This window comes from Bos javanicus, chromosome 17 (assembly GCF_032452875.1).
Source record: "Bos javanicus breed banteng chromosome 17, ARS-OSU_banteng_1.0, whole genome shotgun sequence".
Lineage (NCBI taxonomy): Eukaryota > Metazoa > Chordata > Mammalia > Artiodactyla > Bovidae > Bos > Bos javanicus.
The window spans coordinates 11,923,923-11,947,659 of NC_083884.1; the positions used below are offsets into that span (position 1 = coordinate 11,923,923).

The 23,737-nt window shown below is 37.7% G+C and overlaps 1 protein-coding gene across 3 annotated transcripts in view; it reads left to right on the forward strand.

Annotated features, from left to right (window-relative positions):
• TTC29 (tetratricopeptide repeat domain 29) overlaps positions 1–23,737 on the forward strand; it is a 277,872-nt gene that overhangs the window by 114,472 nt on the left and 139,663 nt on the right. For all 3 annotated transcript variants that reach the window (XM_061384054.1, XM_061384053.1, XM_061384052.1), the window contains exon 9: positions 7,666–7,757. In XM_061384054.1, the coding sequence (XP_061240038.1) occupies positions 7,666–7,757 (92 nt within the window). The remainder of the gene's footprint in view (positions 1–7,665; positions 7,758–23,737) is intronic.

Here is a 23,737-nt window from a genome sequence, read left to right on the forward strand (position 1 = left end):
CAAACTGAAAGACTCTCGGGAACTGGAGGAGTCCTGGGAGAAGAGGGGCTCCGTTTCCTCATCACCCTCTTAGCAGTAGTCGTCTGTCTGGCCCACTCTGTTGACGTGACTCGACCACTCTCTTGGTGGCCTTTGAGCACCTTCTCACTTCTGCCCCCTCTGTGTGGTGTTCCTGAATTTCCTCAGAGAACATGACTGAGCTAACTGATCACTCTGTTCTTCCACTGAACAGAACTTTTCCTGTCTGGCCACCTCAGTGATGCCTTTGGTCAAGGGCCTTCTACAAAACACACAGCAAAACCTCCTGTGGATTTCCCAAACAGGAAATAAAGGGCAGGGAAATTTTCTTTTCAAGGAGCTATAAATATAACTCACACCATGATTGGGCTGTACAAGATAAATGTTTCCATGCTTTCTGCTTTACTGCATAGAAAATAATCATTGAGAATTCGAATAAAAATTCTTTGTGAACATGTCTCTTGTTAATATAGTACACACATATATTGACTGATTTAGAAAATGACAGTTTTAAGTAATATGTTCCAATTTACTACTGAGGAAACTTTTGTTTGTAAGTGGAATTCTGTTTCATTGTTTTGGAGTTTGAGGGTCATCTATATATTGAATGTATGTATAGAGAGCTTTTAGTGAAAGAAAATTCTTGGAAATTTTTGAGATTTATTTCTACCCTTATAGCTTTTTGAAACAGAGAAGGCAATGGCACCCCGCTCCAGTACTCTTTCCTGGAAAATCTCATGGACAGAGGAGCCTGGTGGGCTACAGTCCATGGGGTCGCTGAGAGTCAGACACGACTGAGCGACTTCACTTTCACTTTTCACTTTCATGCATTGGAGAAGGAAATGGCAACCCACTCCAGTGTTCTTGCCTGGAGAATCCCAGGGACGGGGGTGCCTGGTGGGCTGCGGTCTATGGGGTCGCACAGAGTCGGACACGACTGAAGCGACTTAGCAGCAGCAGCAGCAGCAGCGTTTGAAAATGCAATGTAAACTCCTAATATGTGAGAGATTAACCAGCAATTCTAATTCAGTTTATGAATTTAAGTGAAATTCACAGTGAATTTTCATCCAATTTTTAAATATTTCAAGGTATAAAAATGTTTACTATCTTTGAACAGCACTGATCATTGTGTATGTAACAATCACTGTTTAATATGAACCAAAAGCTTTGTAGATTTAGCCTTTCTTGTTATCACTTACTCCATGGTAGGGATATTTTTTTAAAAGCAGTTCATTAAGAATATGCAATATTTTTCAAATAAGGAAGAAAGGTTGAAAATAAAATTTGAAGTGAATGAAATGACTTATCATTTAGTTTCTCTTGTTTTAAAAAAATTAAACATAAGATAAATTCATCAGGGATTTTGAAGCCAAAGATAAATGATTGAAAATAATTAGGACATATCTTCAACTACTTAATATATCAACGTAGTCTAAAATCAAAATCATATTTTTGGAACGGAGAATTCTAGATCCTTTGGTCCTACCCCTTTATCTTTCAGACTTGGAAACTGAAGCTCAAGGTAACCAAGTGACCTGTCCAGGGTCACAGTCTGAGCTTGAGGCCTAAGAAAAGCAAGAACTCAGTCTTTTAACACTCGGTTCTTCCTGCACTGGGCCATCAGCCTTCCCTTTCTGTGTCAGGTGATGTAAACAGTCAGTTTGTAACAGTTTAAATGATGAGTAATGCATTTCAGGGAGAAAGAATACACAGTCCAAATGATCAATATAAATAGTAATGCTAGACTACTCCTAACTTAAGGGTATAGTTTCAGCAGAATGCAGAATATTTAACTACTTCATGTGTTATTGTTTGCAGAGCTGCACACTTGATTGTCCTCAGTGTTCATTCAATATAACATATTTGAAGCAAAAGATTACTGTATTTACTGCATGTCAGATACCATGCCTTTGCAGAAAGTGTATAAGAGCCTTTACGTGATGGGGAAACAGTTCTGTTTACCCTCATTTTTATCGCCTTCTCCCATCGCCTATTGCTGTCACTAGTAAAATGCTCTCAGTGCCGTTGCTGCCCAGTCTGGTCCTCAGCCTGTTACTGCAGCGCTTGTCAGAAATCATTAGCCACTGATTTCTTTGACTAATGTTGCAGTTGATTGTCTGAATCATGTTCAGACGCTGTAAATGAGGCAGAAACATCCTTTCTGCTCACCAACTGTGAAATGGCTAAAGGGGGTTAGATTGCCAGAAATCAGAATAAATGTATTTCCGATAAGATTTGACAATGATTTCAAGCTCAAGATGGCAAACTTGATTTTTTTATTTCTGTATTTCTTATTGCACAAGAATAAATCTGTATCATTTCCTTTTTCTCTTCAAAGTAATGCACAGTGTAGAGCTCAGTGGTGCACCTTGGTTATAAAGTGACACAATTCAGGTTTTGTGTAGGGCTGTATAACAAAACGTTCACTCTGCTGCCTTTTTATGGTGGGCAAGGAAGAAAAAGATTTTAAAAAATGCACCCCAGGCAATGGGCTCATAACTTCTTATTTACAGACAAGTCTGATGGATCCCTGTTGTGGTTTTATAAATGTATTTTGGTGCAGTTGGGTTTATTTAAACTCTTCCAGAACTCTTAGACTTGTAGACAAAATTTGAAATAAAATGTTCAAATGTTGAGCAAAACTGTTGGGGTTTCATCCTCACTTGTTTGGGAGTGTCCTGGATGCCTCTGTGAGTTTGGAGGCTTTAAGGAGGAAAACATAGCTCTTTCAGGTATTGGAAGAACCATCACATGAAAGAGGAATGGACTTACCTTGTCCCACAAAACACAACCTTGGCTAGCAGGCAGAGTATAGATTTTGATTCAACTTAACTAAAAAACTTTTTTCATGTAACTCTCCAATGATTCAGTGCCTAGTCTCACAGGAGTATAGTCTCCCATCAGGAAAATTGTTCTAGCAAAGACTAGATGAGAATTTCTCAATGGCAGTGCTATTTACATTTGGAACTGGTCACTTCTTTGTCATGGGAGAAGGGGGTATATAGGCTGTTGGGCTGCATCCCTGGCTTCTCCCAATTATGACAGCCTAAAACATGTCCAGACATTGCCAAATATCCCCTATGAGACAAACAACCCCCGTTTGAGAACCACTCAGATAAGACTTGGGAAAACTAAGCAGGTGCTTCATTCAAATCCTTAGGAGTAGAACCTTATAACATCTTTTCAAGGTAGACTTTATTCATTTCAATGTTATACCCAAGGAAATAAAACTCACAGATACTAAGTCACTTGACACATGTCACTTAGCTCAGTAGTAAGCCTGTCTGACTCGAGTCTAAGGTATTTAAAGAAAATTTGAGCACCCAGAGGGAGATTTGATTAATTTCCCATAAGGCCCTTCCAAAGCCTGGTCAATGCCCTCAGAATAAAAGTCCCAACTGGTTTCAAGTATTGCATTAACTAAGGAAGAGAGTAGTGGGAGGAAGGTAGTAAGTGGACAAAGAAATGTGTATAGAAAAATTACCAAAAATCTGAAATAAAAGAAGTGGAGATTACTGAAAATTTTGAAAAGCTACAAAATTACCATCTCAAATGGGCTAGATGCTGTAACTTATTTTAGATGTCATTTTCCATGGGTTATTTTCCTACAGAAACAATGGCAGTTTGGGTCACCAGCCAGAGTGCAGAAACCCGTTTTAAACTTCATGCCACAGATCTTTATTAGTTTGAGTTGGGCATGCTCTGTGCCATGCCAAAAGGAGACAGAAAAGTATTTCCCCTCCTTTCCCTAAGCATTAAACCTTGAAACTTTGGAATGATGGGAAACCAGGCAGCCAACTGCACCATCTTTGATGTGGCATTTTCACCAAACACATTGAGCTGCCTAGAAAGTAGAAAAGACAAAAACTATGAATTTCCCTTCCCCTAGACTTAGCGACTAAATGACCACCACGACAATGAGTTTTGAATGCATCAAAATACTTTGCACCTGATATTCTTTTTTCTCTTCTCTTATCTTTGATTTGTGATGACAGAATTTAACCTTCCAGACACTAGATTTGTTTCCAACAAATTGCATGCCACAGGGATATTCAATCAAATACAGTGGATCTTTCAGATTTCCACACTGTATTTTCTCACTTAAAGTATTCTTTGTAAAGAAGATTCCACTATTTGTCTAGTGATTTAAGTTGATCGATATTCATTAATTTGCAAATTGCACCTTAATTAAAAAGCAGGTAACATAACTTACTGTAAGGTCAATATAACACATCTTTATTTTCTACACAATTTGAGTTTTTTTGAGGTATTTAATATTCATTTTTTTGAATTGAAGAATAATTGATTTACAATATGTTGTTAGTTTCAGATATACAGCAAAGTGAATCAGTTTTTTTTTTCAGATTATTTTCCATTATAAGTTATTACAAGATATTGAACAGTGTCCCCAAAGTAAACCTTTGTTGCTTATCTATTTTATGCATAGTAGTGTATATCTGTTAATCCTGTACTCCTAATTTATCTCTCCCTTTCCTCTTTGATAATTAACAGTTTGTTTTCTATGTCTGTGAGTCTGTTTCTATTTTGTACATAGATACTTTTGTATTATTTTTTGGATTCCACATATAGATGATATCCTATACTATTTATCTTTGTCTGACTTACTTCACTTAGTATGCTAATCTCTAGGGCCATCCATTTGCTGCAAATGGCGTTATTTCATTCTTCGTGGCTCAGTAGTATTCCACTGTGTACATATACAACATCTTGTTTATCCACTCATCTGTCGATGGACGTTTAGGTGGCTTCCACGTCTTGTAAACAGTGCTTCAGTGCACATTGGCATGCGTGTATCTTTTTTTTTTTTTTGAAGGAGATAAGTATATTCCTTTAATCCTCAAATGGGAAAGGCCTTTAAATAAGGGCCTTTATCTTTTTTTTTTTTAATACAAATTTATTTATTTTAATTGGAGGTTAATTACTTTACAATATTGTATGGCACATATCTTTTTAAATTAGAGATTTTGTCTTTTCTGGATATATGCCCAGGAGTGGGATTGCTGGATCATATGGTAGCTCTACTTTTAGTTTTTTAGGGAACCTCCCTACTATTTTCCTTAGTGGCTGCACCAATTTACATTCCCACCAACAGTTATTTTCTACACAATTTATAATGTTATGTTATTTTTCCACATACCATATATATGTATATTATATATGTGTGTGTGTGTATATATATATATAATGTATTCCCCTTTGGGCCAGTAATGAACTATATTTTTCACACTGCCTGTATACTTCCTATTTTTAGGTAAAGTGTTTAACCTGAGTGATGAACTCTCTCAAGTCACAAATGGAATGTGTTGTCTTTACTCTGAGGAGGGGTTCTCCAGGAGCTCTTCCCTGATGGCTGGTTAGCAGAGTCCCAGAAAATTCTCATCCCAAGTTCAAATAGCTCTCTGTATTATCTCACACCTCTCAGGGAGGTTTTCATTTCTGCTTCTGAGGAAAGCTTCTCAGGGAGATTTCTTAGGCCAGATGTGTTGGGTGTAGTAGAAGTGCATCTTGCATCCCAGTCTTCTTCCTCTAAGGTGAATGTTCATTCCAGCCAACCCCATCATGTTCCATGAGGAAGCTTCTGTAAAACCAAGTCCAAGGTCAAAACTAGAAGCCCAGACTGAGCTGGTATTTGCCCCGGCTGCTCCCTGGGAGTGCTGCATACTTGTGTGGGAGAAGAGTCATCAATACTGAAGTGTTTACCTATCTGTCTTGGGCACCTATCCTCCTAACCATGGTCAAAGGAGGCACAGTCCTAGGATAATTCTGGGTACTTCCAGATGTTACATTACTGCTTCTGGGTTCACAGTGAGCAGGGGCATGGGAGCATGGTGCAGGATAAGCAGTTGAAGCTCTGGAGAAACTTGTCTTCAGTCATTACTAATTCAGACAGCTGCGTCAGTGCAAACCTCTGTACCACTAGACTGTAAATGCCTTGAAGGTCTGTAGGCATGCTTTCTTCTCTGTAAGATTTTCCAGGGTCTAATATTGGGTTTTCCCAGTGGCTCAGCGGTAAAGAATCCACCTGTAGCACAAGAGCTGCAGGAGATCCAGGATCGATCTCTGGGTCAGGAAGATTCCCTTGGAGGAGGGCATGGCAACCATACTCCGGTATTCTTGCCTGGAGAATTACATGGACAGAGGAGCCTGGCAGGCTATATATAATAGTCCATGGGGTCGCAAAGAGTCAGACATGACTGAAGCAACTTGGCACGCAAGCATGCAGGGTCTATCACAGCACTGGCATCCAATAACAATATTTACTGAATAAATTGTTTTTTACATAAAAATATAGTAATATTTGATCTTTAAATTTCTAGAATGTCATATAAAACATGTATAGGCCAAAAGAGACACTAGACAGTCTCTTCCTAAATATTTTGATGTTTGGATTTAATAAAGTCTCTTATAAATTCACAAAATTCAAAGATTCTGTCCTTTAACTCAGAAAGCTGTATGTCATGTCATATCAGACAGTCATTTGTGTGGGACAGAGTGAACAGAAAATTCTCAGGTTCATACAAGACTTACTAAGAGGCTTAAAAATAAGAATCGAATTGTTGAACTTCACAGGTTTAACAGGAATTACAACACCAGGTCAAGATGTATCAGTAAGTTTTAATATCAGTATTATGTCAAACAGTCACTAGTAAACCATACACAGACACACACAAATTAGGAGGTATCACCATGGCCTCACTAAAATTATTTCCTAAATATTAACTTTAAGAAAGTAAAGATGGATAGCAACATTGTCTCTAACATGCAAACTTTCTAAGATGCCTAATTCAGGTTGAAGACACATCCTGAATGTCCATCTTCCCTCTCTCAACGCTGTCAAATGACTTTCACTAATTCTTTCTTAGAAAATGTGCAAAAAGGATTTCCATAGAGGTCTTTAGAGATTTCCTGTGTCTTCATGTGTGTAATAGGTTGGGTCAAGTAACAATGAAGGAGGAAGAAGGAATTTTATTTTCCTCCTTCTAGCCCTTGAAAAGGAAATAGAATAAAAAGGAAAATCATACCATGAGATGTCAGTGTTAAATTAAGATCATATGTTTGGCTGTGGCAGCCATAATCTTTTGATTATTGAAGAGATTGTTGGTAATGAAGTACATTTGTAAGAAATAGTTTTAGTGTATTCTGAACACGTGTACAAACTGTGAGATATGCCTCTAATAAAACGATAGATTTAGAAATTGCCTGGCACCTAAATTCATGCTTTTCAAACAGCTATTTATAGGAAGAGAAGTGATATTTAACCTACCCTAGTAGACTATTGTAATCTGCCTTATATTACCTAAGATAATAGTCCTATATTTTCAAATAATGTTGTAACCCATTCAGTTTTTATTCACACCTAAGTTATATCAATTGGAAGATTTTGGATTGTGCAGGAAAAGAATTATTTTTACAAAAGTAAGACTTCACTGTCAAGGCTCAAAGAGATCGCTGTGAAACGAGTAATACAATAGATAAAAATAAACCAAACCAACATGAATTTTTAATAAAAAAATTTTATGGTGACCTGAAAAACAACTATTAATTTGGATCTTTTCTGTTTTGAAACGAAACATCAGTGAATCTGGTCATGTTATATGTTTAATATGTATTGCTCTTTCCCCATAGGTCCTCAACACTTACGGCAAAATCTCTGCAGACCTGGATGATGATCTCAGCCTGGGGAGAGCCTATGAAGCCACGGCCAAGGTCCTGCAGAGGTGAGTTTGCACCTCCTTGTCTTGCTGTCACTGTGAATTCACTCAACTGTGAAAGACTTAGATTGTTTGAGGTCTGTCACTTTCCATTACTGCCTGCTTAAATTTTAAGCAGTGCCCTTCTTAAGTGACCCTTTCATCATAAGTTATTTTAAGCCAAGGTGGTATTTTTAAACTTGCACCTAAACTCGTCTTTGTCTGTTCCTCCTCCATATTATTTTATGTTTTAAATTTCTGGAAGTTTGGTGATGACCTTGAATGAGAGGAGAAAATCAGGTCACCTCTCACAGGTTAAAAAAGCAGAGAGCACATAGGCAGTACGCTTCAGTGACTGTGGTTCACCGTAACCTTTCCAGATCTCTTCTTTGAGGAAAGCTTCCATTTTATGCTTCTACCATTAAGACATCCATCTCTCCTTTGAGCACATCTGGATAAACGATCAGGTGCAAAAACAATATTCCCAGTGTTTCATTTAAAACAGAAAAATTGAACAAAAATATACATAAACAACTTGTGATACAATTTTTTCCATGGAAAATATATGATATGGCATTCACTCATCATATTGTGATCATTGTGTACTCCATTTAATCACTGCATTATATTTAGCCAAGATAGAGTAAGAATAAGAAAAGTTATCAAAGTTATGGCCTTGGTTTTTGGTATGTTACCTTATATCCAAGATATAGCTTTTAAATAGTTTTGTAGTAGTAGTATTAACTATGTAGTAGTAATACAGAGTATTACTATGTAGTAGTAATAGTACTAGTAAATATTGTTGTTATTGTTGTTTAGTCCACTTCTGTCCGACCCGCTTGCAACCCCATGGACTGTAGCCTTCCAGCCTACTCTGCCCATGGGATTTCCCAGACAAGAATACTTGACTGGGTTGCCCTTTCCTTCTCAAGGGGATCTTCCCGACCCAAGGATCGAACCTGCGTTTCCTACATCGGCAGGCAGATTCTTTACTGCTGAGCCACCAGGGAAGCCCAGAAGTAAATATAGATTGTGTCAAATTCTGATTTGTTCCTATCTGTATTTCAGTTGTAAATACATACAACTGGTGGTGTTTTAAAAGGTAAAATTATTATTCCAAAGGCACTTAGAATGTCTAATGCATTGAAAACGGATCTTCATTATGTAATTATCATTGCCAATATAATAATCATTAAATATTAACTAAATAATTAATTAAATATCAAAACACCAACACCAATGAAGTGTAAGGTGCTGAACAAAATAAACTAAGTGCACTGCAGTCTTCGCTGGATGAACGATTGGGACAGACATGTTTATAAGAAGGGTATGGACATATACTCTAGGAAGGCAGGGCCAGCCAGGGGTAAAGCAAGCAACCTGTGAGCATTGTGGTCCCTTCAAATGAAGGTTGATAACCGTCCTGTGGATGATCAACCTCGCTATCCCTTAAACTTTTCTTTTCCAAACAATCACTGGAAAGAAGCAGATGTTTGAACACACAAAAAAGAGATATGTAAGGATTCAATTTAATGTCTGTCTGGAGCACACCAACTCTGTACCGTTTTGTTCAGCTCATTTTGATTATTTAATTGCTTGAGTCTGCTGTGAACCCTGTTTAGAATCAGTAGGAAACAACTGGATGATTTGTCTTGCCTTGTAGCAGCGGACCTAGCCTAAGCCTAGACAGTTAAATAAATGCATCCCTTAACATGCTTATAAAATAATTTCTACAAAATGACATTGTGTTTTAATATAACCAAAGAGATAAAACTTCAGGGAAAAATTTTTTCTTCTATAACCTGTTATATTGAGCACTAACTGTGTCACAAAACAAGCGTTGGTCTTCACCTTTGGTTACTGATAGTCTTTATAGTTATTTTTGAAACTTCTGAAAACCTGTGGTCATCTTAAAATACTTCTCACCTGTTAAACTGGGGTCTCATCTGGAATATTTTATTTTCCACTCCATGATTTGAATTTCTCATCTATATTGTATACCTTTTGATGAAGGTGAAAGAGGAGAGAGAAAAAGCTGGCTTAAAATTTAACATTCAAAAAACTAAGATCATGGCATCTTGACCCCATCACTTTATGGCAAATAGATAGGGACAAAATGAAAACCCGGTGACAGACTTCATTTTCTTTGGCTCCAAAACCAAGGCAGACAGTGACTACAGCCACAAAATTAAAAGACACTTATTTGTTGGAAGTAAAGCTATGACAAAGCTAGACAGTGTATTAAAAAGCAGAGACATCACTTTGCTGACAAAGGTCGGTATAGTCAAAGCTGTAGTTTTTCCAGTAGTCACATATAGATGTAAGAGTTGGACCAAAATAAAGCTGAGCACTGAAGAACTGATTATTTCAAACTGTGGTGCTGAAGAAAAGACTCTTGAGAGTCCCTTGGACTGCAGAGATCAAACCAGTCAATCTTAAAGAAAATCAACCCTGAATATTCATTGGAAGGACTGATGCTGAACTCTAATACTTGGGCCACCTGATGGGAAGAGCTGACTCAGGTGCTGGGAAAGATCGAGGGCAGGAGGAGAAGTGGGTGACAGAGTATGAGATGGTTGCATGGCATCATGGACTCAGTGGACATGAGTTTGAGCAAAATCAATGAGATGGTGAAGGACAGGGAAGCCTAGCTTGCTGCAGTTTATGGGGTCCCAAAGAATTAGACACAACTTAGCAAGTAAATAGCAGCAATACCGTAAAACCTGAGGGGAGAGCTGAACAATTAGTTTTACAACAACAACAGTCAAATGTTTTAATTTGGCTGCTTAAGCATTATTTGATAAAAAGGGTCCACATATATATCCATATATATATATATATATATATATATATGTATAAATCAACTCTACTTCAACTCTCTCTCTATATATATATATTGATTTACAACATTGTGGTAGTATCTGATATATAGCAAAGTGATACATATATATCACTTTGTTCATAAAAGAATATTTTATATTCTTTTCCATTATGGTTTGTTACAGGATATTGAATATAGTTCCCTGTGATATATAGTAGGACTTTGTTGTTTATTTTATATATGGCAGTTTGTATCTGCTCATCTGAAACTCCCATTTTATCCTTTCACCCTCTTCCCCTTTGGTAACCATAAGTTTGTTTTCTGTCTGTGAATCTGTTTCTGTTTTATAAATCCGTTTGCATCATATTTTAAATTCCACATAAAAGTGATATCATGTGATATTTGTCTTTCTCTGACAACTTCACCTCATATGATAATCTCGAGGTCCATCCATGCTGCTCCGAATGGCGTTATTTCATTCTTTTTTATGACTGAGTAATATTCTGTTGCATATATATACCACATCTTTATCCATTCATCTGTTGATGGACCCTCAGGTTGCTTCCATGGCTGTTATAAATAGTGCTGCTATAAACTTTGTGGTGGATGAATCTTTTAGAATGAGAATTTTTGTCTTTTCTGGATAGAAGCTCAGGAATGGGATTGCTGGCTTATATCATAGTTCTGTTTTTGGTTTTTTAAGCAATGTCCATACTGTTTTCCATAGTGGCTGCACTAATTTATATTCCTACCAACATTGTAGGAGAGTTCCCTTTTCTCCATACTCTCTCCACCATTTATTGTTTGTAGACTTTTTAGTGTTGGCCATTCTAATCAGTGTGAGGTGATTGTAGTGTTGTTTTGCATCTCTCTAATAATTAGCAAAGTTAATCATTTTTCCATGTCTCTATTGGCCATCTGTATGTCTTCTTTGGAGAAATGTCTATTTAGGTCTTCTGCCCGTTTTTGATTGAGTTGTTCATTTTTTACATATTGATTTGTATGAAGTATTTGTATATTTTGGAAATTAAGCCCTGTTATTTGCATGGTTTACAAAGATTTTCTCACAGTCTGTAGGTTATCTTATCATTTTGTTTATGGTTTCTTTTGCTGTGCAAAAAAGTAAGTTTAATTCAGTCCCATTTGTTTAATAGCCTTGCTTTTATTTACATTGAGCTTCCCTGGTGGCTCAGACTGTAAAGCGTTTGCCTGCAGTGCGAGAGACCTGTGTTCCATCCCTGGGTCAGGAAGATCCCCTGGAGAAGGAAATGGAAACCCACTCCAGTATTCTTGCCCAGAAAATTCCATGGACAGAGGAGCCTGGTGGGCTACAGTCCATGGGGTCACAAAAGAGCTGGACATGACTAAATGACTTCACTTATATTTACATTGACTTGCGAGACTGATCTACAAAAACATTGCTATAATTTATGTCAGAGAATGTTTTGCTCATGTTGTCTTCTAGGAGTTTTATGGTGTCATGTCTTATATTTAAATCTTTAAGCCATTTTGAGTTTATTTTTGTGAACAGTGCAAGGGATTGTTCTAATATCATTGATTTAAAAGTGGCTGTCAAAGAGGAAAAAAGGAAAACAAATTAAAAGAGATGAGGACAATCTCAGAGACCTCCAGACAATATTAAATTCCACAACATTCAAATCATAGGAGTCCCGGAAGAAAAAGACAAAAAGAAAGACCATGAGAAAATACTTGAGGAGAAAATAGTTGAAAACTTCCCTAAAATGGAGAAGGAAATAATCACCCAAGTCCAGGAAACCCAGAGAGTCCCAAACAGAATAAACTCAAGGCGAAACACCCCAAGACACATAGTAATCAAATTAACAAAGATCAAACACAAAGAACAAATATTAAAAGCAGCAAGGGAAAAGCAACAAATAACACACAAGGGGATTACCAGAAGGATAACAGCTGATCTTTCAATAGAAACTCTTCAGGACAGGAGGGAATGACAAGACATACTTAAAGTGATGAAAGAAAATAATCTACAGCCCAGATTACTGTACCCAGCAAGGATCTCATTCAAATACAAAGGAGAAATCAAAAGCTTTACAGACAAGCAAAAGCTCAGAGAATTCAGCACCACCAAACCAGCTCTCCAACAAATGCTAAAGGATATTCTCTAGACAGGAGACATAAAAACGGTGTACAAACTCAAACCCAAAACAATAAAGTAAACGGCAACAGGATCATACTTATCAATAATTACCTTAAATGTAAATGGGTTGAATGCCCCAACCAAAAGACAAAGACTGGCTGAATGGATACAAAAACAAGACCCCTATATATGTTGTCTACAGAGACCCACCTCAAAACAGGGGACACATACAGACTGAAAGTGAAGGGCTGGAAAAAGATTTTCCATGCAAATAGAGATCAAAAGAAAGCAGGAGTAGCATTACTCATATCAGATAAAATAGACTTTAAACCAAAGGCTGTAAAAAGAGACAAAGAAGGACACTACATAATGATCAAAGGATCAATCTAAGAAGAAGGTATAACAATTATATATGCACCCAACATAGGAGCACCACAACAAGACAAATGCTAACTAGTATGAAAGGGGAAATTAACAATAACACAATAATAGTGGGAGACTTTAATACCCCACTCACACCTATGGATAGATCAACTAAACAGAATATTAACAAAGAAAACAAACTTTAAATGACACAATAGACCAGTTAGACCTAATTGATATCTATAGGACATTTCACCCAAAAACAATGAATTTCACCTTTTTCTCAAGTGCACATGGAACCTTCTCCAGGAGATCACATCCTGGGCCATAAATCCAGCCTTGGTAAATTCAAAAAAATTGAAATCATTCCAAGCATCTTTTCTGACCACAATGCAGTAAGATTAGATCTCAATTACAGGAGAAAAACTATTAAAAATCCCAACATATGGAGGCTGAACAACACGCTGCTAAATAACCAACAAATCATGGAAGAAATCAAAAAGAAATCAAAATTTGCATAGAAACTAATGAAAATGAAAACACAACAACCAAAAACCTGTGGGACACTTTAAAAGCAGTCCTAAGGGGAAAGTTCATAGCAATACAGGCATACCTCAAGAAACAAGAAAAAAGTCAAATAAATAACCTAACCCTACACCTAAAGCAACTAGAAAAGGAAGAAATGAAGAACCCCAGGGTTAGTAGAAGGAAAGAAATCTTAAAAATTAGGGCAGAAATAAATGCAAAAGAAACAAAAGAGACCATAGCAAAAATCAACAAAGCCAAAAGCTGGTTCTTTGAAAGGATAAATAAAACTGACAAACCATTAGCCAGACTCATCAAGAAACAAAGGGAGAAAAATCAAATCAATAAAATTAGAAATGAAAATGGAGAGATCACAACAGACAACACAGAAATACAAAGGATCATAAGAGACTATCAACAATTATATGCCAATAAAATGGACAACGTGGAAGAAATGGACAAATTCTAGAAAAGTACAACTTTCCAAAACTGGACCAGGAAGAAATAGAAAATCTTACCAGACCCATCACAAGCACAGAAATTGAAACTGTAATCAAAAATCTTCCAGCAAACAAAAGCCCAGGTCCAGACGGCTTCACAGCTGAATTCTACCAAAAATTTAGAGAAGAGCTAACACCTATCCTGCTCAAACTCTTCCAGAAAATTGCAGAGGAAGGTAAACTTCCAAACTCATTCTATGAGGCCACCATCACCCTAATACCAAAACCTGACAAAGAACCCACAAAAAAAGAAAACTACAGGCCAATATCACTGATGAACATAGATGCAAAAATCCTTAACAAAATTCTAGCAATCAGAATCCAACAACACATTAAAAAGATCATACATCATGACCAAGTGGGCTTTATCCCAGGGATGCAAGGATTCTTCAATATCCGCAAATCAATCAATGTAATACACCACATTAACAAACTGAAAAATAAAAACCATATGATTATCTCAATAGATGCAGAGAAAACCTTTGATAAAATTCAACATCCATTTATGATAAGAACTCTCCAGAAAGCATGAATAGAAGGAACATACCTCAACATAATAAAAGCTATATATGACAAACCCACAGCAAACATGATCCTCAATGGTGAAAAATTCAAAGCATTTCCTCTAAAGTCAGGAACAAGACAAGGGTGCCCACTCTCACCACTACTATTCAACATAGTTTTGGAAGTTTTGGCCACAGCGATCAGAGCAGAAAAAGAAATAAAAGGAATCCAAATTGGAAAAGAAGAAGTAAAACTCTCACTATTTGCAGATGACATGATCCTCTACATAGAAAACCCTAAAGACTCCACCAGAAAATTACTAGAACTAATCAATGATTATAGTAAAGTTGCAGGATATAAAATCAACACACAGACATCCCTTGCATTCCTATACACTAATAATGAGAAAACAGAAAGAGAAATTAAGGAAATAATTCCATTCACCATTGCAACGGAAAGAATAAAATACTTAGGAATATATCTACCTAAAGAAACTAAAGACCTATACATAGAAAACTATAAAACACTGGTGAAAGAAATCAAAGAGGACACTAATAGATGGAGAAATGTACCATGTTCATGGATTGGAAAAATCAATATAGTGAAAATGAGTATACTACCCAAAGCAATTTATAGATTCAATGCAATCCCTATCAAGCTACCAACAGTATTCTTCTCAGAGCTAGAACAAATAATTTCACAATTTGTATGGAAATACAAAAAACCTCGAATAGCCAAAGCAATCTTGAGAAAGAAGAATGGAACTGGAGGAATCAACCTACCTGACTTCAGGCTCTACTACAAAGCCACAGTCATCAATACAGTATGGTACTGGCACAAAGACAGAAATATAGATCAATGGAACAAAATAGAAAGCCCAGAGATAAATTGACGCACATATGGACACCTTATCTTTGACAAAGGAGACAAGAATATACAATGGATTAAAGACAATCTCTTTAACAAGTGGTGCTAGGAAAACTGGTCAACCACTTGTAAAAGAATGAAACTAGAACACTTTCTAGCACCATACACAAAAATAAACTCAAAATGGATTAAAGATCTCAATGTAAGACCAGAAACTATAAAACTCCTAGAGGAGAACATAGGCAAAACTCTCTCCGACATACATCACAGCAGGGTCCTCTATGACCCACCTCCCAGAATATTGGAAATAAAAGCAAAAATAAACAAATGGGACCTAATTAAACTTAAAAGCTTCTGCACAACAAAGGAAACTATTAGCAAGGTGAAAAGGCAGCCTTCAGAATGGGAGAAAATAATAGCAAATGAAGCAACTGACAAACAACTAATCTCAAAAATATACAAGCAACTCCTACAGCTCAATTCCAGAAAAATAAATGACCCAATCAAAAAATGGGCCAAAGAACTAAATAGACATTTCTCCAAAGAAGACATACAGATGGCTAACAAACACATGAAAAGATGCTCAACATCACTCATTATCAGAGAAATGCAAATCAAAACCACTATGAGGTACCATTTCACGCCAGTCAGAATGGCTGCGATCCAAAAGTCTACAAGCAATAAATGCGGGAGAGGGTGTGGAGAAAAGGGAACTCTTACACTGTTGGTGGGAATGCAAACTAGTACAGCCACTATGGAGAACAGTGTGGAGATTTCTTAAAAAACTGGAAATAGAACTGCCTTATGATCCAGCAATCCCACTGCTGGACATACACACTGAGGAAACCAGAAGGGAAAGAGACATGTGTACCCCAATGTTCATCGCAGCACTGTTTATAATAGCCAGGACATGGAAGCAACCTAGATGTCCATCAGCAGATGAATGGATAAGAAAGCAGTGGTACATATACACAATGGAGTATTACTCAGCCATTAAAAAGAATACATTTGAATCAGTTCTAATGAGATGGATGAAACTGGAATCTATTATACAGAGTGAAGTAAGCCAGAAAGAAAAACACCAATACAGTATACTAATGAATATATATGGAATTTAGAAAGATGGTACGAGACAGCAAAGAGACACTGATGTATAGATCAGTCTTTTGGACTCTGTGGGAGAGGGAGAGGGTGGGGAGATTTGGGAGAATGGCATTGAAACATGTATAATATCATGTATGAAACGAGTCGCCAGTCCAGGTTCGATGCACGATACTGGATGCTTGGGGCTAGTGCACTGGGACGACCCAGAGGGAGGGTATTGGGAGGGAGGAGGGAGGAGGGTTCAGGATGGGGAACACATGTATACCTGTGGTGGATTCATTTCGATATTTGGCAAAACTAATACAATATTGTAAAGTTTAAAAATAAAATAAAATTAAAAAAAAAAAGAAATCAAAAAAGAAATCAAAATTTGCATAGAAACAAATGAATATGAAAACACAACAACCCAAAACCTGTGGGATACTGTAAAAGCAGTGCTAAGGGGAAAGTTCATAGCAATGCAGGCATACCTCAAGAAACAATAAAAAAAAAGTCAAATAAATAACCTAATTCTACACCTAAAGCAACTAGAAAAGGAAGAAATGAAGAACCCCAGGGTTAGTAGAAGGAAAGAAATCTTAAAAATTAGGGCAGAAATAAATGCAAAAGAAACAAAAGAGACCATAGCAAAAATCAACAAAGCCAAAAGCTGATTCTTTGAAAGGATAAATAAAATTGACAAACCATTAGCCAGACTCATCAAGAAACAAAGGGAGAAAATCAAATCAATAAAATTAGAAATGAAAATGGAGAGATCACAACAGACAACATAGAAATACAAAGGATCCTAAGAGACTACTATCAGCAATTATATGCCAATAAAATGGACAATGTGGAAGAAATGGACAAATTCTTAGAAAAGTACAACTTTCCAAAACTGGACCAGGAAGAAATATAAAATCTTAACAGACCCATCACAAGCACGGAAATTGAAACAGCAAATAAAAGCCCAGGTCCAGACAGCTTCACAGCTGAATTCTACCAAAAGTTGAGAGAAGAGCTGACACCTATCCTACTAAAACTCTTCCAGAAAATTGCAGAGGAAGGTAAACTTCCAAACTCATTCTATGAGGCCACCATCACCCTAATACCAAAACCCGACAAAGATGCCACAAAAAAAGAAAACTACAGGCCAATATCACTGATGAACATACATGCAAAAATTCTTAACAAAATTCTAGCAATCAGAATCCAACAACACATTAAAAAGATCATACATCATGACCAAGTGGGCTTTATCCCAGGGATGCAAGGATTCTTCAATATCCGCAAATCAATCAATGTAATACACCACATTAACAAACTGAAAAATAAAAGCCATATGATTATCTCAATAGATGCAGAGAAAACCTTTGATAAAATTCAACATCCATTGATGTTGACAACTCTCCAGAAAGCATGAATAGAAGGAACATAGCTCAACATAATAAAAGCTATATATGACAAACCCACAGCAAACATTATCCTCAATGGTGAAAAATTCAAAGCATTTCCCCTAAAGTCAGGAACAAGATGAGGGTGCCCATTCTCACCGCTACTATTCAACATAGTTTTGGAAGTTTTGGCCACAGCGATCAGAGCAGAAAAAGAAATAAAAGGAATCCAAATTGGAAAAGAAGAAGTAAAACTCTCACTGTTTGCAGATGACATGATCCTCTACATAGAAAACCCTAAAGACTCCACCAGAAAATTACTAGAGCTAATCACTGAATACAGTCAAGTTGCAGGATATAAAATCAACGTACAGACATCTCTTGCATTCCTATACACTAATAATGAGAAAACAGAGAAATTAAGGAAATAATTCCATTCACCATTGCAACGGAAAGAATAAAATACTTAGGAATATATCTACCTAAAGAAACAAAAGACCTATATATAGAAAACTATAAAACACTGGTGAAAGAAATCAAAGAGGACACTAATAGATGGAGAAATATACCATGTTCTAGGATTGGAATAATCAATATTGTGAAAATGAGTATACTACCCAAAGAAATCTATAGATTCAATGCAATTCCTATCAAGCTACCAACGGTATTCTTCACAGAGCTAGAACAAATAATTTCACAATTTGTATGGAAATACAAAAAACCTCGAATAGCCAAAGCAATCTTGAGAAAGAAGAATGGAACTGGAGGAATCAACCTACCTGACTTCAGGCTCTACTACAAAGCCACAGTCATCAAGACAATATGGTACTGGCACAAAGAGAAATATAGATCAATGGAACAAAATAGAAAGCCCAGAGATAAATTGACGCACCTATGGACACCTTCTCTTTGACAAAGGAGGCAAGAATATACAGTGGAGAAAAGACAATGTCTTTAACAAGTGGTGCTGGGAAAACTGGTCAACCACTTGTAAAAGAATGAAACTAGAACACTTTCTAACACCATACACAAAAATAAACTCAAAATGGATTAAGATCTAAACATAAGACCAGATAAAACTCTTAGAGGAGAACATAGGCAAAACACTCTCCGACATACATCACAGTAGGATCCTCTATGACCCACCTCCCAGAATATTGGAAATAAAAGCAAAAATAAACAAATGGGATCTAATTAAAATTAAAAAGCTTCTGCACAACAAAATAAACTCTAAGCAAGGTGAAAAGACAGCCTTCAGAATGGGAGAAAATAATAGCAAATGAAGCAAATGACAAACAACTAATCTCAAAAATATACAAGCAACTCCTACAGCTCAATTCCAGAAAAATAAACGACCCAATCAAAAAATGGGCCAAGGAACTAAACAGAGATTTCTCCAAAGAAAACATACAGATGGCTAACAAACACATGAAAAGATGCTCAACATCACTCATTATCAGAGAAATGCAAATTAAAACCAAAATGAGGTACCATTTCACGCCAGTCAGAATGGCTACAATCCAAAAGTCTACAAGCAATAAATGCTGGAGAGGATGTGGAGAAAAGGGAACCCTCTTACACTGTTGGTGGGAATGCAAACTAGTATAGCCACTATGGAGAACAGTGTGGAGATTCCTTAAAAAACTGAAATAGAACTGCCATACAACCCAGCAATCCCACTGCTGGGCATACACACTGAGGAAACCAGAAGGGAAAGAGACACGTGTACCCCAATGTTCATCACAGCACTGTTTATAATAGCCAGGACATGGAAGCAATCTAGATGTCCATCAGCAGATGAATGGATAAGAAAGCTGTGGTACATATACACAATGGAGTATTACTCAGCCATTAAAAAGAATACATTTGAATCAGTTCTAATGAGGTGGATGAAACTGGAGCCTATTATACAGAGTGAAGTAAGCCAGAAAGAAAAACACCAATACAGTATACTAATGCATATATATGGAATTTAGAAAGATGGTAACGACAACCCTGCATGCGAGACAGCAAAAGAGACACAGATGTATAAAACAGTCTTTTGGACTCTGTGGGAGAGGGAGGGGGGGATGATTTGGGAGAATGGCATTAAAACATGTATAATATCATATAAGAAATGAATTGCCAGTCCAGGTTCAATGCAGGATACAGGAAGCTTGGCGCTGGTGCACTGGGATGACCCAGAGGGATGGTATGGGGAGGGAGGTGGGAGGGGGGTTCAGGGTGGGGAACATGTGTACACCTGTGGTGGACTCATGTTGATGTATGGCAAAACCAATACAGTATTGTAAAGTAAAAAATAATAATAATAATAAAATTTTTAAAAAATAAAAATAAAAAATAAAAGTGGCTGTTCAACTTTCTGAACACAACTTGCTGAAGAGACTTTTTCTCCACTGTACTTTCTTTGTCAAAGATTAATTGACAATAGGTGTGTTGGTTTACTTCTGGGCTCTCTATTTTGTTCCATTAATACATTCGTCTGCTCTTGTACAAATAGCACACTCTTTTAATTACTTTAGCTTTGTAGTATTGTCTTAAATCTTGGATGGTTGTGGCTCCTGCTTTGTTCTTTTTGCTCAATATTGCTATGGCAATTCTGGGTATTTTATGGCTCCATATAAATTCTAAGATTATATGTTTTAATTCTATGAAAAATGTCATGGGTAATTTGATAGGGATCTCATTAAATCTGTAGAGTGCTTTGGGAAGTATGGCCATTTTAAACACTATTAATTCCTCCAATCTTAGAGTATGGGTTATCTTTCCATCTCTTTGTATTGTCTTCAATTAATCAGTGTTATATAATTCTCAGCATATAGATCTTTCACCTTTGTAGGGTTTATTCCTAAGTATTTTATTTTTTGATATGTTTAAAAGAGATTTTTTAGCATGTTGTTCTTACTGTTTTTACGTGTTGTTGGATTCAGTTTGCTAATATTTTGTGAAGAATTTTTGCATCTACACTTATAAAAAATATTGGCCTTTAATTTTCTTTTTTGGTACTATCTTTGTCTGGTTTTGGTATCAGGGTAATGCCTTTATAGAATGATATTGGGGGGTATCCCCTTCTTTCAGTCTTTTGGAAGAGTTTGATGAGGATTGGTATGAATTCTTTGTATGTTCAGTAGAATTCTACATTAAAGCCATCTGGGACTGACTTTAGTTTGCAGGGAGTTTTGTTTTTATTTCTGTTTTTACATATTCTATTTCACTTCCAGTGATCAGTAACTTCAAATTACTGTTTCTTCTTGATTCAGCTTTGGTGTCCTGTATGTTTCTAGAAGCTAGTTCATTTTTCTAGACTGTCAAATTCATTGGCATATTGATCGTTATTCATAGTATTCTCTTACTTTTCTGAATTTCTGTGGTATCAGTTGTTATTTATCCTCTTTCATTTCTTATTTTGTTTATTTGGGTCCTCTCTGCACAACCAGAGCACTCCCACTGGGAGAGAAGCCACTGAGTATTCCTCCTCAGGGACTGTCCACCAGGAAGTGAGTTCTGTAGTGTCCCCTGCCATTCATTGTGTGGGCTTACAAAGTGCACTGTGTGGGGAACTGCTCTTGACAGTGCCTCAACCATGGGAATGCAGGCAGTGTGCCCTGGTGTCCCTGAGGCACTGCATTCACAAAGCCACCAGTGCAGATGTGTAGGCACAGATCCACTGAGGTCGGGTGCCAGAACCGCAGTAATGCCAATACCACACTGTTTCAATTACTGTAGCTTTGTAATATTGTCTGAAGTCTGGGAGGGTTATGCCTCCTGCCTGGACCTGCCGTGGGAGCTATGGAAGCATCCCAGACCCTGGCCGCATCCCAGTGTGTGTGTGTATCCTCAGAGTCCACAGTGACTAACCCCAGCAGCAGCAGTGGCAAAAATTCACAGATCACACAACCATGCGGAGAGGATTCAGATTTCAGCTCTGCTTCCTAAGTGGTGTGGCCCCTGGGGATTGGCTCTGATTTCAGCCCTGCTCCCATGTGTGGGCAACCTTCTGGCACCTGCATGTCCCCAAACTTGTAGGAGCAGAGCCACACCAGCTCTGCTGGCACACAGAGAGGGGACCCCTGCCCCTCCCTCTGTGTGCCTGTTAATAGTAATGCTTCACTTCTAGACTCCTTCTGAATATACCCCCAACTTGCAGTCTGTCCCACCCTCTAGCCCCTTTAGGCTGTCTCTGCACAGCCAACCCCAGTCCTTCCCCCAGGTCTGTCCCCTGAAGCCTGGGTTTCAGCACTCAGCTCCTGTGCACACCAGCAAATATGCATCTTGGGTTGGGGAGTGCAGCGAGGGGACTCAGACCATCTGTGCAGGTCTCTCTCTCTCTCTCTCTGTTCTACCTGCTGCAAGATGGTTGCTGCACTCTTGTCAAGCCTCTGAGGCTGCCTTTCTGTCCAGCTGATCTCCTTACCGGTGAAGAGGCTTCTCGGAGTGAGAGAACTCTTCCTCTTCCACAGTTCCCTCCTCAGGACACAGGTCCTATAACGGTTCCTTTGCCCTCCGTTTTTCATCCTACCTGGATATGTGGTAATCTTTCTTACAATTTTGGCTGTCAGAGATCTTCTGCCAGCATTCAGTAGGCATTCTGTCAGAACTGTTTCACATGTAGGTGTATTTTTGATGTATTTGTGGAAGAATGTGATCTCCTTCTATTCCACCATCTTGATTGGAGACTCTCGGATCCAGCTATATTTGATTTATCATGAAGTATGACGTGTTTTGGGGAGGATAGAGGCAACCGAGTAACAGCAATCTAAGAACTGTTAGAGTAGTCTAACAACCTGCCTTGGGGAAAACATGTAATGGACAATAAAATGTATTCTCAGCTCACTTTTATACTAAATGAAGTTAATTCCTCTTGCAAGAATTCCTATCTACTAAAATACCAATGAAGTCATCAGTGATTTGTATGGTAGATATGGGTTCTTAATTGTATAAATGTGGTACAGTGGTAAAGAATCCACCTGCCAATGCAGGAGACACAGGTTCTATCTCTGGGTCAGGAAGATCCCCTGGAGGAGGAAATGGCAAATCACTGTATTCTTGCCTGGGAAATTCCATGAACAGAGGAGCCTGGTGGGCTACAGTCCACGGGGTCACAAAGGATTGAACTTGACTGAACACATGCGTAGCCAGGTAATGCACAGAAGAGTATAGAAAAGGGTTCCTCCAAGGTCTTGAAGAAAGTGTCCCAAGGCCACTGTAAGCTTTCCAGTCCAAATCTGCCATTTTGCAGCTTTTTTTTTTTTTTTTTTTTGCTGTTTTTGGAGTACCAATCAGGGCAGTGTAAACCACGGCATATTCTTTCACTATTTGTGCAAAGTAACTCTAGAAACATTTCAAAAACAAAAATTCTATACCTGCAGGAAAACAGCACCCTAGATACCTGATTGTTGTTGTTGTTCAGTCACTAAGTCATTTCCGACTCTTTTGTGAGCCTGCCAGGCCCCTCTGTCCATGGGATTTTCCAGGCAAGAATACTGGAGTAGCTTGCCATTTCCTTCTCCTGGGGATCTTCCCAACCCAGGGATCAAACTCATGAGATATCTGATACACATTATTAAATTGAGTCCACTCATCACCACAAATACTTTGATATACATTCTGTGTTCATTTTTAGAAAATTTCACTTCAAGAGCTTAGTGTTCTCTGGCATGTACCTGCATACACACACACACACACACCCTTTCATAGTCCTAAACTGTCCTCAGATTAGCAGGAACATGCAAGAAGTGGAGAACAACCAAAATAGAGGAAATTATGGTGGTGGCAACTGGAAAATAAATCAAGCTGCACATGAAGCTTAGCATCATCTCTAAATCTCTCTCTCC